The 16,456-nt window shown below is 44.9% G+C and overlaps 2 protein-coding genes across 6 annotated transcripts; both read left to right on the top strand.

The window, feature by feature from the left end:
* The first annotated feature begins 581 nt into the window (after positions 1–581).
* On the top strand, positions 582–12,177 carry mpp3b (MAGUK p55 scaffold protein 3b). 5 transcript variants are annotated; one of them, XM_028970227.1, is made up of 20 exons: positions 582–751; positions 3,595–3,699; positions 4,301–4,419; positions 4,500–4,577; positions 5,080–5,160; positions 5,546–5,683; positions 6,109–6,190; positions 6,593–6,678; positions 6,830–6,904; positions 6,996–7,192; positions 7,314–7,375; positions 7,891–7,911; positions 8,242–8,280; positions 8,731–8,796; positions 9,345–9,485; positions 10,282–10,362; positions 10,447–10,540; positions 10,732–10,840; positions 10,924–11,052; positions 11,163–12,177. In XM_028970227.1, exons 2-20 carry the CDS (start codon positions 3,675–3,677, stop codon positions 11,340–11,342), a joined length of 1,803 nt encoding a protein of 600 aa, XP_028826060.1. In that variant the 5' UTR covers positions 582–751; positions 3,595–3,674; the 3' UTR covers positions 11,343–12,177. The 5 variants fall into 5 exon arrangements, with proteins under 5 accessions (XP_028826060.1, XP_028826059.1, XP_028826062.1 ...); XM_028970226.1 differs by having other exon boundaries at positions 8,239–8,280; XM_028970229.1 differs by lacking the exon at positions 8,731–8,796 and having other exon boundaries at positions 584–751.
* A 1,098-nt stretch (positions 12,178–13,275) lies between these two features.
* On the top strand, positions 13,276–16,182 carry ppp1r3cb (protein phosphatase 1, regulatory subunit 3Cb). Its single transcript, XM_028969639.1, has 3 exons — positions 13,276–13,343; positions 14,226–14,553; positions 14,898–16,182. The coding sequence occupies exons 2-3, from the start codon at positions 14,540–14,542 to the stop codon at positions 15,838–15,840; spliced, it is 957 nt and encodes a 318-aa protein (XP_028825472.1). The 5' UTR covers positions 13,276–13,343; positions 14,226–14,539; the 3' UTR covers positions 15,841–16,182.
* The last annotated feature ends 274 nt before the right edge of the window (positions 16,183–16,456 follow it).

Here is a 16,456-nt window from a genome sequence, read left to right as displayed (position 1 = left end):
TTTCATTCAATTTCATAAGAATATTTTATTCTTTCAGATCTAGGATGTCTTTTTTTTGTGTTCACTTAATTTTTTGGAGCAATGTATTTAGATATATTTCTCAATGTACATTCTATTCAAGCATATTTTTTTTCAGGCACCATACAGCATATTTGTTCCTTCTTGATGGACACGGAACCCCACAAAGCGTCTTACTGACAGGCATAACAAAGGCGGAACCAGAACGCCACTCGAGGCGCAAAAGTCGCCACACGAGGGCGGCAAAGAGAACCATGCACACTTAAATCCTTTCTGCTCTTTTCGCTGCTCATCCCGGACATGCAGCATGTCTCATTATGTCACAGAGTTTTGGCTGATTGAGGTTAAGCGGTTGGGGGGGTTTAGTGGGATGGAGGATGATTGACAGGCCACTGGATGGGCGTTTGTCAATAGTGAGAGTGGTGCGAGGGGGGGGAGCGGTTCACTAACGGTGCAAGTTCTGCCCAATGTGTTCCTGAGCATCGCCCCTGTAGAGGGAGGAGAGAGAGAGAGAAAGAGGGAGAGACAGGACCTGGAAAAGGGAGGGCCGCCCGTGCGATGCGTCTGTACGCGAGCAATGCAAGGGAGAGGGAGGGGGAAGGGAAGCAGTAGAGTAATCCACCATGACAGACCCACACTAAACCCACTCACACACACACACACACACAGGCTCCGCAGAGGGGTCTTCCATCTCTGGTGGAAATACCGACACGCACACGAGAGAAAGATAAAGGTAAGCAGAAGCTCTGCGTTTTCCCTTTTGCCTGCTCGCCTCTATAATCCACTCTGAGCATGCCAGCGGCAGGGGAAAAAAAAGATTCCTCTACTACATGGTCCAATGATGCTCTTGTTCTGGTACAATTCCATCTGTGGCACCTCATTTTAAATAGTCTCCTATATGTACATTTAAAAAAGAATGTAATGTTTATGATTATTTTGCTGGTCGAAATGATACTGTGTAAAAATATGGCAATATTCTTTGCATATATGCATTACATTTAAACATAATCCTGTGGAATATGTTTTATCTATGCCAAAGTATTATCTATGTCTGTTTCAGTTTTCATGCTCGCGTCTGCTCGTGCTAATTGTTCGGTTGCAAGTTTCTGGGAGGACAGGGGGTCTTCATGAGAGAGGTGCATGAAAACGATTAGACGTCCTTCCCTTGATGAAGACGTTCCTTACGGCGTGTACAACAGATACAGTGGATGTCAAATTCTGTGAGCTCCCTCTATAAATTCATGTAATAGATACAAACTGGGTGAATTTATAACAAAACGGTTAAAACTATATCAATGATGTGGTTTGGAAGTGGTTTGGGCCCATTCATTATAGTGTCTTATTCCAGGAAGTTATGGATTTGTCACATTCAGAAGAAAAAGATTGGGAAGACGTGTAGCTGCTGGACATCAAATTGTACTTTGCCAAAACAGTATGCACATATTCTGGAAATTGACAAAAAAATGGTGCACGGACAAACAGTGGGTACGAAAGTGTGAGAAGGGTTAGTGAGGGACAGGAATCCGATTTCCTGCCAGATCCGACCCCACCATATCTGGATAAGTGATCTTTGCCAAATTGTGAGACAGGAGTCTGTGAGTGGTGACCAGCTGCGATTCTGCAGGTGGAACTCACAGCCATGAAACTGGGGTGGAGATTTATCCATCAGTGACAGCGGGGGTAGCCCTCCTCGGGGTGTCCCCTGTCCGCGTTCTTAAAAAGCACCTTGACAGAACAGCCAGGCATTTAATAAAGGTGCCAAGTCATCCTCTGATTTGTCACAGCACCACAGCCCCAGGATGGAGATGATTTCCTGGGACCATAGCCAGTCCCAGTCCCCCTTCCTGTTGTTCCATGACCAGTTCCCGCGTCTCAGTGGAGAGTGTACAGTCGGCTGCGTCTCTAATGCTGGTCTGTCCATCTGTCAGACTCATATGAAAAGGGAGCCCAAGGGACTGAGTTCATATTTTGTATTATACTTCCAGATTACATTCAAGGCAAAAGCAAAGAGTATGAACAAAAATGAAAAGAAAAGAGACAGGTATGTCTGAGGGACAAAGGCGGACCACAAAATGGAGGCATTTAACACATAGACGTGTGAAAATCGTTCAGGGGGGTCAGGGGCTGAGGAAATGAACATCTGGCAAATAGAATAAATATTTGCCTGTATCCGTTGTCATATTATAAAGCAGTCTCTTTGCTCCACCTATTTTCAGCACGGTCATCCTACATTGCCGCAGCGATGCCTTCACCTTAATTCAGTGCAGAGATGATACTCTCAATCTTAGGCTAAAAAGCTTTGTAATCTTATTTGACCTCCAGCGAAATATTCTGCGCCAAGATATTGAATTGTCAAGTCTCCAGGAGTCTGAAATTCCACTCAACGCCCACTGATCAGCACATTAAGGTCTTGGTCTGGTCTTATTACCAAATATTAGCCGAAGCACAAATATTATACCGTTTTGGGAAAAAGACTCTGCTTTGATTATGGGATTCTCGGGCCCTGAAGGTGTCCTGAGCTGGAGCAGATCTTCGGAATCTGCTAAAGCATCCTATTTGAGAGACACGTTTTATGCAAATACGCCAGCTGTTAGCGCCGGCCAAAGGACTCTCATCTGTCACTGGCTGCCACTTTCGAGCTCTCTGCCGGAGGAGGGTTGAATGTGACCTGTGAAACTCCGTGGGTCTGCTGCTGCTGCCGAAGAGCTGACACCGGTCTCTTCCGATTACCAGGACCTTATTTAATTTCTAAGCCTAGACTTCATTTCAGAGGGATTTGTGCAAACAGAAAGTCAAGTCTCTCTGGACGAGTAGACAGGCTAATCCTTTCAGGGCTACTGGTACGAGAGCGTGCACGTACGTACGCAACAGCAGTCTTGTTTACATTTACATTTACAGCATTTACCAGACGCCCTTATCCAGAGCGACTTACAACCAGTAGTTACAGGGACAGTCTCCCTGGAGCAACTTAGGGTTAAGTGTCTTGCTCAGGGACACAATGGTAGTAAGGGGGATTCGAACCCGGGTCTTCTGGTTCATAGGCGAGTGTGTTACCCACTAGGCTACTACCACCCTGCCGTCTTGTAAATAAGTTCAATGCGCACACATAGCATTGGCGTCATCAGCGAGATTTTTGTACTTGCTGTGGAAACATACGTCACCAAACTTACTCATCTTGACCCAACCACATTCCCCTGGTTGCTCTTCCCATAGGGAATAAAGAGAGGTCACAAAGAAAAAACAACCAACGCCTGACAGAAGCACTGCGAAATAAATACAGCAATATAAAAGGCGTTAGTCATTGGCACAGTTTAGGGATGTTGCGGGGATAAGGTAAGTGACAGATGCTTGACAGATGCATGGTTAAAGGTGAGCTGTCCCTTTAAATATGGATTCTCATACTGGTGGAAGTCTGTTTATAAATCGTGATTGGGAGCCCTGTCCCACGGATTCAGCTCATGAATAAAACATTCGGCTTCTCTGATTGTCAACGAACATTTTTGTGGCTTCCCAAGGGCATAAATTATTATATTATACCGAGTAAAAAAGTGAAGCGTGTCGTCTCCCTCGTTGTAGGTACAGGAATGAGCTGAGCAAGAAAGGGAATAGGTGAACAGCAGCAGTTTCTGCGTTTCTGTCCTCTCCAGAAGGAAGCCATGCCTGTCGTTTCCCCCAACACTGGTAAGATTTCTTCTACGCCTCCTCTTTTCTCGTATTTTTTTTACATAAGGAACCATTGCGTAGGATGTGTCTGGAAGTGACATGTTTTGCCTTATTTTTACGCATGTGACATATTGGGCCCTAATTTGGCAATTTTTTCGCAAACATCTGGAGGCACGTTGCTCGTTTTCTTGCAAGCACGCTCTAACCTTAATGATAGACGTATATGTTCAGATGGTGCTAGTGGGCTAGTAGTGCAATAACTTTGTGTACGCAGAAATAGGCTTTAAATTACATAGTAAATTTAATGTGGTTTAGTAACATTACATTATTGCAAAGTATTGCTTTAGCATAATTTCAAAAAATAGCAAGTTGCCATACATCATTCAAATTATGACGTACTAACATTATGCACTTAATGTTAGTACGTAACTTTGTTTAATTGTTCAAATGTTACAGATAGCACCAGGTTCTGGAGAAATGTTATTTCGTTTCACTATGTACTGTCTAACATGTATATATAAAACTGGAACTTCAACTAAATAGAACCTTATAATAAACTGTATGTATCTTATCTTGAAGTCGTCTGGTAATGACAATTTTTTTTTCCTGACTGTGGTAGGACTGCACGAGGTGCTTGCCCTGCTCACATCCCACCTACACCCAGATGCTGACCACAAAGAAGACCTGCTTTTCCTCAAAGAGGTTTTCAGCGAGAGGAGTTTCGACTACCTTATGAAAGTACGCGGCGCGAAACAATTTGGGCATTGGGGGAGGAACTGTGCTCGGTGTGTGTGATGTGCATATTCTGCTTTCTCCAGATCCACGAAAGACTGCGGCTGTATGAGCATCAGAGCCCAACGCCCGTTCTCCACAGCGCCTCCTGTTTGGCAGAGGATGTAATTTCCTTTCACATTGTTTCGGTGGTCCAGATGCATTTGTTGTGCTTCAGAAATGTTTTGTGCTCTGCGTCTCTGCCCAGTTGTGAGTCCATCGGAGTTGCATGCTAGATGTTTAAAAGAACCCCAACTCTGAAACGCCACTGAAATATTCATCTGAATTAAGAACGTCTTTGTTAATGCAAAGTTTTTTTCAGAAATGATTGTCTGAATATTTTTAGCCTGTTTCCCACGAATCCATTCAGCTTGGCCATCTGGCGTGTGTGTATGGGGCCATAATGAGCTTATTTGTGCAGTATGCCGCGGCATAAACTGTGTGTCGCTTTTGGGTTGGACTGGGAGTAAACAAAGGCTAGTTTGCCAGCTGATCGAGGGCCAGTGTAGAATGGCAACGCTGAATGTTAAGAATTTCACCGTCGAGCCGCAGTCATGTGCCCGGTGCCAAAGCGTGGGTCGTTACTTTTTTGCTCATGCTGGTTGGTCCGAATGCTGTGATTGATAGGTGGCAGAGGAACTACAAAGCGGACCGCTAGAGGGTGATGAGCAGGAGCTCTTCCTCTTGCTGACAGCCCCCCATATTAAGGTATGCACACACCGATAAACTCACATAAGCAAAATAATGCCTACTCTGTCGTAATGTCCAGCTTTCTCAATTCGGGGATGTGACCCACTGCTAGAAACAAAGATGTTTAAGCTCTTATCTGGAAATTCATGATATTCATGTTTGATGGAGGTGATTAGATGAAGCTGAGAGTAATCTGACTCGGCGTGGTGCACAGAAAGGCCATCAGAGAGCATATAGCCTTTTGCGTGTCTCTGTGTCATTTTTTTAAAAGGGATAATTCTCTATTTTTTATGAGATTGTTTTATTCAGTTTGGGTTCATTCAACTCTCCACAGCCACAAGGAAAACCATAAATAGTCCGTTCTTTAACTTTGGTTTGAGTTAACGTCACTTGTCTGTCTCAGGCCATCCTGGCTGTGCATGACACTGTGGCACAGAAGAACTTTGATCCCGTCCTGCCTCCCCTGCCAGAAGATCTAGACGATGAGCTTGAGGAGGAGTCAGTCAAGATTGTCCGTCTGGTGAAAAACAAGGAGCCTCTGGTAACACCATTTTATTCATTATTTTCATACAGAATTACACTAATTACGAAATCAGTCTATCTTGGGCACCATACTGTTCTTCATCTTGCACTGAAACACAATGGTCTTATGGTAATTCTTCAACTATGGTCCATTTTGGAATGGCACATTTTAGAAACATTAATAAAAAAATATGTAGCTTCATTCCATCTAGAAACACATCCTGATTAATTAATATATTTCATATTTCAATCTAACCTTGAGTGGAAATCTTTTTTGTTTTTAAATATCGCCTGTCATGGCTGCCCACTGCTCACTAAGGGTGATGGGTTAAAAGGAGAGGACACATTTCATGATCTCTGCAGTGGGCGTCCATGTGTGCAGTGTGTACCCTGATCACGGGGACTCCGCATGTTCAGGTGTGATGGGCTGGTCTGTGTGTTTAGGGCGCCACTATCCGCCGAGACGAGGTGACCGGGGCAGTGGTCGTGGCCAGAATTATGAGAGGAGGGGCAGCAGACCGGAGTGGTGAGACACACTTAACATCACATGAATTCTTGCCTGTAGCATCAAGCGAACATGCCTTGGTCTGGTTTGCAGTTTTCTAATCTGACACAAATGAGATGTGACTAAATTGGAGACAGCGTGTACCCGCGAGACAAGAGAAGATTATGACCTCAGCTTCAGGCCTGTGCAGTACACACTCAGCTTGTGTGGCCACAAGCCCAGATCTGCGCCTCCCTATAAATGCTGTAATTTGCCACCAGACAGATTTTAATGATGGTGGAAGCAAAAGTAAAAGATATTAAGCAAAATATCCAGGAGATTATGTCAGGGCCCAGTGATTGCATGTTAAAGATTATGCCAATGCTGGCTGTCTCTGTTGCCATGGAAATGTGGTTTATCCATGGATTTGTTCATGTGTTTCAGGTCTGGTACATGTGGGAGATGAGCTAAGGGAAGTCAACGGCAGCCTCATCATTCACAAGCGGCCAGACGAGATCAGTCAGATTTTGGTGCGCGGTGCTCTATTTTTCCACTCCCAGCTTCTCACTCCAGACTTTGACAAAAAGTTATTTTTGCTCAGTCCTGTACAGCGTCTAATTTTAGCGCTTCTTCAGATGGAAGAGTCCATTTTGTTCCTTCAAAATGATTTCATTTCCGCAGTCAAAGTCCCAGGGTTCCATCACACTGAAGATAATTCCAGCAATTAAGGAAGAGGACAAACTGAACGAGAGCAAGGTGACCCGAGTCTTGAAACTTGATACCCAGTGCAGTCCATATTTACAGACGTGCAAAATACCGAACACTGAAAAGCCTTTCGCTCTCTCAGGTCTACCTGAGGGCCCTGTTTGACTACACCCCATTTGAAGACAAGGCCACGCCCTGCCAGGAGGCGGGGCTTCCATTCAAGCGAGGGGACATCCTGCAGGTTGTGAGCCAGGATGACCCGACGTGGTGGCAGGCAAAACGAGTGGGAGACGGCAACCTCCGAGCCGGCCTCATCCCATCCAGACACTTCCAGGAAAAGTAAGAACTTTTCTGCCACGGCTTCGGCATAGCAGCACATATATCTGTGACATAATAAAGTATGAGTATTGGAAAGGCATGCATTTCTGTCTGCTTATGTGAGATATGTATGGTTTGTTAGACGACTGGCTCACAGAGTGAAAATGGGCACGTATCAAGGTCCCGTGTCTCCCCAAACCCCATGTGAGTCCACACGTCACACTTGACACTGCAGTTGTGCGCCCCTTCCTGCTCAATAAAGCAAGGGATCTTAAGGGGAGGGTTACTTCTTTATATGTCAGACTACTGCAACTCACACCGTGGCTTTACGTGATAAAGCAAGCGTCAAATTTGATCTCTGCACTTTTTCAAGTAACTCTTACTTCCAAGCATTTTGATATATTACGTGCATTAAAGTACTGCATTGGCCTGAAGATAAGACAACCCCCTTTTTCCAGTGCTTATTAAAAGACTGGTTACACATCCATTTGGTGGCATCTGGAAGAAAACCCATTTTCAGTCACACTATGAGAAAAAAAAGCAGCAGCATCCTACACATTGCACCTACAAAGTACCACCATTTCTGTCGTGCCGCATTGCTTTTGGTGCAGATTTACCCACTCCACGATGATTATCTATCTGTCTTTACCTGTTCTGTTAACTGCCATGGTGTCGGTTGACGTCAGTTGTCATTTGTGTCCCCTGTCCGCTTGCCTCAGATGACCAGGCTACAGATAAAGGTGGGTGCTCAGACTCACTGTTTACCCACAAGTTTACTCTCTGCCAGTAGTAATAACAGAATTTTCTTTTCAGGTATAGGAATAAATCTGCTGTTTGTTGGCATTCAACTCAAAATGCACCAATGACAATACACCGGTGATCAGGTTGCACCAAAATTTGTGTCCTAAGGCGAATCGTTTTGAAAGATCCAAAGAATTTGACCCCTGCTGCCTATAGCCTGTGCCGCTCCCCTATCCGTCCAACCTGGCTGCTTACGCTGCCCTGTTACCCTGATTACCGCTTTCAACCCCTCTCCTCTCCCTCCTCTTTCTCCTCCTCTCCTACAGAAGATTGTGGCAGTGAAGGCAGCAGTAGTGGCCAGTCTGTAGGTAAGAGCACGACTGACCCACGGTTCCTTTTTACGCTGCATTGGCTGGTGTTGGCCCTGTTCGTGCACCTGCAGGGCTTGGCATATGGCTGACGGGTGGCACACACCTCACCTCTTGACACTGAACGATCTCATGCGAGATCTTGAGACTTGATCTCTTTTGCGCTCCTTGATGCTCCTCCTCTGCCTTGTTGCACGCAATGGAAGCTCACTGCCTGTGCACGGTTTGTCATGTGAGCTTGCTGTCGCATTGAGAGCTGGCTGCTTCTGGGGGTTGAACACGTGGAACATGTGCAAAGCGCAGCTTCGAGTGTAAACTGTCCCATGGGGATGGAGGCTGTCCGTATGCATCTGCACAAGCACGTCGCTCTTTAATGCTGTCGAGCTGTGCTGGTTTTGACGGTTGAACACTCGCCTTAGTCCATGTGTGATGGTTTAACACCAGCTGTAGCTTCTCCCGTGTGCAAGGCGGTGGCGCCCTCCTGTGGCCAGGCCTTTTCCTGGGAGTTTTACTCAGGTACCGCTCCAGCCTTGTTCATGACTTTTCTTCTTACTTTTGTGTGTGAAAGCTGCTTTTAGGTGCAGTAGTTCAAGTGCTTTTAAAAAGTTTAGATTTCTTGTATATTTATGTTGCAAAAATTCATATTGAGTGAGAAACATGAGAAACCTTTTTGAATGACCGTGTGGTGCCTACAGAAATTTGGTCATATTAACCTTCATTTGCCCACCAGTCCTCGTGCTTTGACGTACAGTACAGGCCAAAAGTTTGGACACACCTTCTGATTCAATGTGTTTTCTTTATTTTCATGACCATTTACATTGGTAGATTCTCACTGAAGGCATCAAAACTATGAATGAACGCGATTCATTCCACTTTTTGTTAAGTTCATAACTCCACGTGTGTTCATTCATAGTTCTGATGCCTTCAGTGAGAATCTACTATCGTAAATGGTCACGAAAATAAAGAAAACACATTGAATGAGAAGATGTGTCGAAACTTTAGGCCTGTACTGTACTTGTCTGTATCCCCTGGCATCTGTCACAGCTGTGCCTGTGTCTGTTTAGCCGGCTTGCGCAGAAGCTTCCGTCTGAGCCGAAAAGATCGACAGGGGTCGCCCTCAGACACCGGGGATTTCCTGATCTACGAGGAGGTGACGCTCTACCAGCAGCAGCCGAACGACCGTCCCAGAGTCGTGGTGCTTATAGGTGAGGGCTCAGCATGAGTTCCAGAACCACAGACTGTTGAAACATTCTATTAGAGATTCAGTTATCAGAATCAGTACCAACTGCTTCTGATAACTGTTATCAAAAAATCGGTGACACATGTGACAACTAATCACTTCCAGATTAGCTTAGCCAGCTAGCAGCAATAACTAATTGCTTAGCCACAGGCTAGTAAACTGACATAATTAAAAATATTTTCCACCAAATGTTGCCTCAAATGCCTTTCTGTGTGAACTGTTGAAGATTTAAATTTCAGTATTAAAGACCTTCACAAAGGAGAGACGTGTAAACTGTAATAATAACCCGCCAAACAAGTGTCTTGTTTGAAGTCTAGCTGGGACTTGCTGTCAGTCCCTTTTTCAATGGTTTTACAATTGTTCATGGTTTTAATTCATTGTTAAATTTGTCTGTAATTTTAATGTATTGTTTAAGTATTACTATACACACCCAAGACATAAAGTATATTATTGTAAATTAATGCATCCCTAAGGAAACAATAACATACTTTAGTTTGCATGTACTGTAAATGCAAGTAATATTTTCTACATATCTTGCTATGCATCAATTAACTGTACATAGTTTCACTGTTTACTATGTGAATTCAGTCCATATCCATTCAGTCCATGTTACAAGGTATAATACATTCGTTAATACATCTCTTTTTGAATGATGAAAATGATTAAATCTCAATCGTTTTTGTTGTTGTTAATTGCGTCAGTGAGTTTTAACTTTACTTATGTACAATATATAAATCCCTATCCCTTCTCCTAATGGACAGGCTCTCTTGGAGCCCGAATCAATGAACTGAAGCAGAAGGTGATTGCTGAGAACCCACACCGATATGGAGCAGCTGTCCCACGTAAGTCATCTATCTATCTGTCTGTCTGTCTGTCTGTCTGTCTGTCTGTCTTGTTTATGGGTTTTATGAGCTCTGGTTTTACAGACACAACTAGACCTAGAAAGACCCACGAGAAGGAGGGGGTGGAATACCACTTCATCTCTAAACAGGCTTTTGAAGCTGACATTCAGAGCAACAAGTGGGTTTGACCTTCTGACCCTTTTCACACCTCTGCCCTGTTGCGATTTTCATACTGTGCCATAGCACCTTACTGGTTATGTTAATTTTATAGCTGTCCAACAATAAAACCATGCTCTACGAGATCACTGTTTTTATTATCCCTGCAAATGCTTCAGATGTGATTAATACATTGATGGGATGTTTTCCTAGATTCATTGAGCATGGAGAATATAAAGACAACCAGTATGGCACCAGTCTGGAATCCATTCGCAATGTGCTGGCCAGAAAAAAGCTGTGTGTGGTGGATGTGCAGCCCGAGGTATACCTAATGTCACCTTTTTTTTTTTTTTTTCATTCTCTCAACGACGTTAATGCTTAATCTCTCCATCATTTATCGCCTAGGCATTGAAGATCCTTCGGACCCCTGAGTTTAAACCCTACGTGGTTTTTGTGAAGCCACGCATTGTGGGAACTCTGCGGCGCCGCACCACTGCCGTCTCACCAGGAGAGGGCACCAATGGTCACATCCACGTAAGTCACAAGGCAACTGTTTATAGTAGAAATGTGCTGGCAATGATGAGGCAAAATATGAAGGCAAAAGCTGCTTTAAATGAAGAGTGCACCTGTCCGTCTCCCTTAAGGACGAAGACCTGCAGGAGATGCGGCAGTCGGCCGAGCAGATGGACCAGCAGTATGGCCACTGGGTGGACCGTGTCCTGCTGAAAGAGGACCCGACCAGTGCCAGCAATGAGCTGAGGAACGTTCTGGAAGTGCTAGAGAGGGAGCCGCAGTGGGTGCCGGTGTGCTGGGTCAGGAGTTAGTTCGCCGCTCTTCATCTGCCGGGCAAGGCCTGACTAAAGCTCTCTCTCTGTGTCCTCTACCTCTTCCTGTTCAATTCTATTCCATTTGTTATAATTCAGGGCCAAATTAAACAGAGTGACATTGAATATCTGAGGCAGGGTGCTTTAAAAAATAAAACAGCACAATTGAATAAGGTGAGATTTTCAGGATGGAAACATTCAAGATTGTAAAATGCAATGCAATTGAGCTCGTTCCAATGAGAACGGAAAGGCCCCAGCTTTTGCTCAGCACAGAGGGTCGCTCTCTGAGCAAATTACAAATGCAACCAACGCTCTCTCATCCACGTGCCACTGTTGTCCTGCATTGGCTGAAGAAGCACATACTATCTGAAACGCACCTCGAGAGACACCTCGCTTCATGCAAAATATTCTGTCCTGGTGGGTGGTGTTTCTATGGTTAATGTCATAATAGGAACTACTTCAACGAATGTAATGTTATGTATTCTTTTTTTGCATACCATGTTTTGTGTACTTAAAATATGCGTGGAAATGTAGTTCTGTACACGTTAATGACAAAAAGTATTAAATTATGTGTTTTACCCTAAAGTAAGACAAAGCCAGTTGTATGTTTTCTGTTAATAAGCCAAATAGTCTTTATGTTGTAAATATGGTTAAAATGCCCTATTACTCATGATGGCTCGAATTCTCTTATTTTTTTTATTAACATGTGAAGTGATTGACAATATCATGCACAAAAAAAAATGCACTGACATGTTTTGATTTTTTTTATGTTTGTTCATTGTGTTGTTCATTAAAATAAAAGTATTTCGGGTTGGAATCTGGGAACATTCAGAAATATATTGTTGTTATTGTGTATGAGCACTAGATGGCACAATTGAACTTTTTTAAACTGTTGAAAGTCATATCTCTACACTACCATCCCATGTTAATGTTAGAGAACATCATTTAAAGTGAATATTAGTTATAGAATGTGAAATTCAACCCTGAGAGCTTTTGGCATCATCCTCTGTATCCAGCCACCAGCCTATTTCTTTGGTTTATTTTTAAATGCAGGGCTTGCTCTTGCAATAGCTGTGCAAATATTGGCGCACGCTGCAAGATTTCATCAGGCCCTGTCAGCAGGGGGGTTCAGAGTTCACATTTGCATTTGTGGCCCTTATCCCATCAGTAGTGACAGGGACAGTCCCCCTGGAGACACTCAGGGTTAAGTGTCTTGCTCAAGGGACACAATGGTAGTAAGTGGGGTTTGTGGTCTAATGGTTCATGGCTGAGTGTTTTAACCACTAGCCCACTACCAACCCAGAGTCCGGTTTCCTGTGTTTGACTTTTGACAAAGCGTGTATTTTTAAAGTGTAACATCCTTATCTCAAAGCCTTGACATAATTCCAAGGTCATTAGGCTATGTTTCCCTGTCCCAGCATATATGACATACAGTATATGTATGTCTAACAATTGAATACTGTGGAAAAGATCCATCATTATTGCTATTTGTGCAGGAGTCACGTTCATTGAACGCAGGGCAATTCTTTATTATTTGTTTTACTGCTGATAACTCCGGTGTGTTACATTATGAAACCATTATTGTCAACCAAACAAGGCTTCGTGATACAGAAATGCATTTATTCCCATAAACCCCCCACAATGTTTTCATTTTAATCGACAGAGAGGTGAAGCAAAGCACACCCACCATTGTTCAGTCGTGCCCCGGGAATCATTAATAACTCCCACTTCAACCAAACACAATACGGCCTCCATAAACTTGCATCTTGTTTTGTTTACTGGTTGCATCATTAGTGGGGATTTTATGTTTTAAAACTGGATGGTACCCGATGTTTGCATTTACTTCACTTCTGGTAATGAAGTTGCTTGGCAAATACAGTGCGTTTCCTGTTTCGTAAAGCCTAAATGGTCAGTAATGATGATATCCCAGTCACAGGAGGTTTCAAACCCGTTGGTGCATTTCTGGCTAAACAAACCAAAGGGGAAGTTGGACTTTTGAAGGTAATGTAACTGTGCTACATCCTCTTAAAAATATTTTTTGTGCATTTTCAGTGCATTTAATGCAAAACAAATGTGCTGCGTTCATCGCTAATCAAAAAGTTTTCCAGGTTCATTTCTGTAAGTAATACTTGTATACTGTGGGTACAGAACTTAGCCACCGCAGCATGTTTACAACAAAACTTGTTTTAAATATCGTAACTTCCGCAATTTCTTGCACTTTTTTTTGGAACCTTAAAACGTTTTGAGATCCGAGAGGAAAAAAATGACTTCAATGGTATGCAGTCCCAGGGCCTGGTGACCTACACCTCTTATCTCCGGACGGGCGGCTATCTCCACACTTCCCATGTCGCGCCTGCTTTCGTCTGTATGACATATGACATCTTACTGTGGTCCCTCACTGGCCTACGTGTGTGACGTGATGATGATATTGAATGCGTGTACAAGACCACAGGCACGTCGTCTTGACACTGTTTTATTTGTCACATACACAGTCATACACAGTATGACATGCAGTGAAATGCTTTTGTGACAGCTATGGACCTCAATATGGATCTCAATATTTCAAGTATTCAAGTGAACCAATATGCAAATAATGCAAACATAAACAAATATTCCAATTTTATGTTTTTAAACATAACATTTGTGTCACAGGTAGGGTGAAGGTGTGCAAATGTGTAAAGTTAAAGTAAAGTGAAAATTTGTGCCAAATCCTGGGGGGATACAGTGATTGAAAGTGCTGGAGTGTATTAGAGGTCCAATTCAATAATAATTGCGTTATAATGTCTTTTAGGGTTAAAAAAAAGGAGATAAAAAGGTTTATGAGAATCGTCAGTGAGAAGCAGGGGTCTACAGGGCCACGCTAACCACTTGTCCCGCCCCCAGCTTCCCGTCCGATTGGCCCGCAGCGTCGCCGCCCCCGCGCTCCCATTGGCCCGCCGCGAGGCGCCACGCAAATAATCTGGGATGTAGCCGGCCGTAAGCGGCTCGGCTCTCGGCAGTGCGGGGAAGTTGTGGCTGGGGGGCGGTGCGGCGCGGCAGGAATCAGCTGGACTCGGACGCCATCAGGGCAACCCGGCGGCGGCGGCGGGCCGGTCTGATGATGTGACGAAGTTCGCCGAGTTTCCCCCCCTCGACCCGGCCGGAGCACAGACCCTCCCCCTCGTTTTAAAGTCTCGTCGAGCTGCCGCCGTCTTCCGATGAATTGCACCAGGTAAGGCGGCGAAGTGCGTCGGGGAATTAAAAAGTCACGTTGCAGGCGCAGACGCGCCGCCTGTTGCGATTCGTCTGGGCTTTGGTGGCTTCTTTTTTTTTTTTTTTTTCCGGCTCACAGCTGACCGCAGATCAGTTTCCTCGACCCGGGTCTTGTAATGTTTAATACAAGTTTACAACGGTTGCTTATCCAGTGCAATTTGCTGCCCGATGCCTTAATTTTTTTAAAACCTTCAGTATATAGTTTGCAAACAGTGCTTTGAGAAAAAATGAATAGATTTGAATATTGTGTGTGAATATTGTCTTTTTTTTTTTGACCATTTGTGCTGGTTTTGGTTTGGCCAGGGTCCTGCAGATCTTGAACCCCAGGCCGATGCCAGGTCCCATCATGCCTGTCGACGTGGCCGTGAGAATCTGCCTGGCCCACTCGCCCCCCATCCGCAGCTTCCTGGGCCCGTACGAGGACTGCAGGCCGGGCAAACGCGTGGGCCAGTACAAGCCGCTGCGGTCGTGCATCAGCTCCAAGGCCGACGTGGAGAAGGCGAGCCGGGGCTGGAAGAGCCCGACGGCCAAGCGGAAGAAGAGGGTGGTCTTCGCCGATTCCAAAGGCATGTCTTTAACCGCCATCCACGTGTTCAAAGAGTTTGAGGAGGACCCCATCCTGGACTTGCAGTTCGAGTTCTCGGACCTGGAGGGCGCCATCATTGGCCTGAAGGTTGAGAAGGAGAAGAGTTTGGTCCTGGACTTCTGCCAGCCTGCTGCTGATTACCTGGACTTCAGGAACCGTCTGAAGAAAAACCAGGTCTGCCTGGAGAACTGCCTGCTTCAGGAGAAATCGCTCAGCGGCACCATCAAGGTGAGCAACGTCAGCTTTGAGAAGAGCGTTTTTGTCCGGATAACGTTCGACTCGTGGAAGAGCTACACGGACGTTCCGTGTGTCTATATGAATAATGTGTACGGGTGCTTGGACGTGGACACCTTCTCCTTCGCTGTCGATCTACCGGCCGTCGTGCCTCCAGACGAACGAGTGGAGTTCTGCGTCTGCTACAAAACGCCTGAGCTGACGTTTTGGGACAACAACGACGAGACGAACTACAGGCTGGTCCACTCCGAGTGTGAACCTGACCAGACGTCTGGTGTCCCCCAGAAGGCCCCAGCAGAATTCAAGAATCCAGGCAAGAGGCCCGACATGGAGTTTGACCAGTTCGGAAGCCCGAGGACGTCCAGCGGCTTTTTCCCGGGATGGCAGAGCTGGGGCCACATCGAGAACAATACCCCTTACTGGTGATGGCAGACGAAGACCCCCTAGTTATGAAATCCTGCAGATGATGACCTGGGGGGGGGCTTAGTAATAATCGGTTCTTTTTAGGACTGGGCTTGTCACGTCTAATAACGCAGCTTCTGCGACGTTTGGGACGGGTCCAGACCTGTACTTTTCACCAGCGGAAAGTCTACTTTATCTTTTTCATGGTCGACGTTGAAAGATGGATGCGTGTACTAGGCCTAACTGTTAGTACTGGGTCTGTCCCAGACTAATCCAGAATCCAGGAAAAAACAATTAGTGTTGACAAAAAAAAAAAGAAGGAGAATCGACTATTTTCGTAACGTAGACGCCTTCCTATTTTTATATTTGAAACGATTAAATGGAATCCAGTGGCATTAGTTTACAACAGTGCTACGTCATGCGAGTTTGTACTCTTTTTAAGCACACGTGGGATTGTAACGTTCAGATTTTCACCGTTGTCGTGTTCCGCACTGAAATATTAACCCGAGTAGTCTAACGTGGGGGGGAATCGTGCGACTGAGTACGAATTTATCGGCAGCGGAGCTAGCACCTGGGCCAGGGGGAGGGGAATGGCTTTTTAACATTAAGAATGTGCCATTTGTCATTTTTTTTTTTTTTT

The sequence above is a fragment of the Denticeps clupeoides genome, chromosome 2 (genome assembly GCF_900700375.1).
Source record: "Denticeps clupeoides chromosome 2, fDenClu1.1, whole genome shotgun sequence".
NCBI lineage: Eukaryota > Metazoa > Chordata > Actinopteri > Clupeiformes > Denticipitidae > Denticeps > Denticeps clupeoides.
Note: the sequence above shows the minus strand (reverse complement) of the source record. Positions and strands in the feature narration are given on the sequence as shown.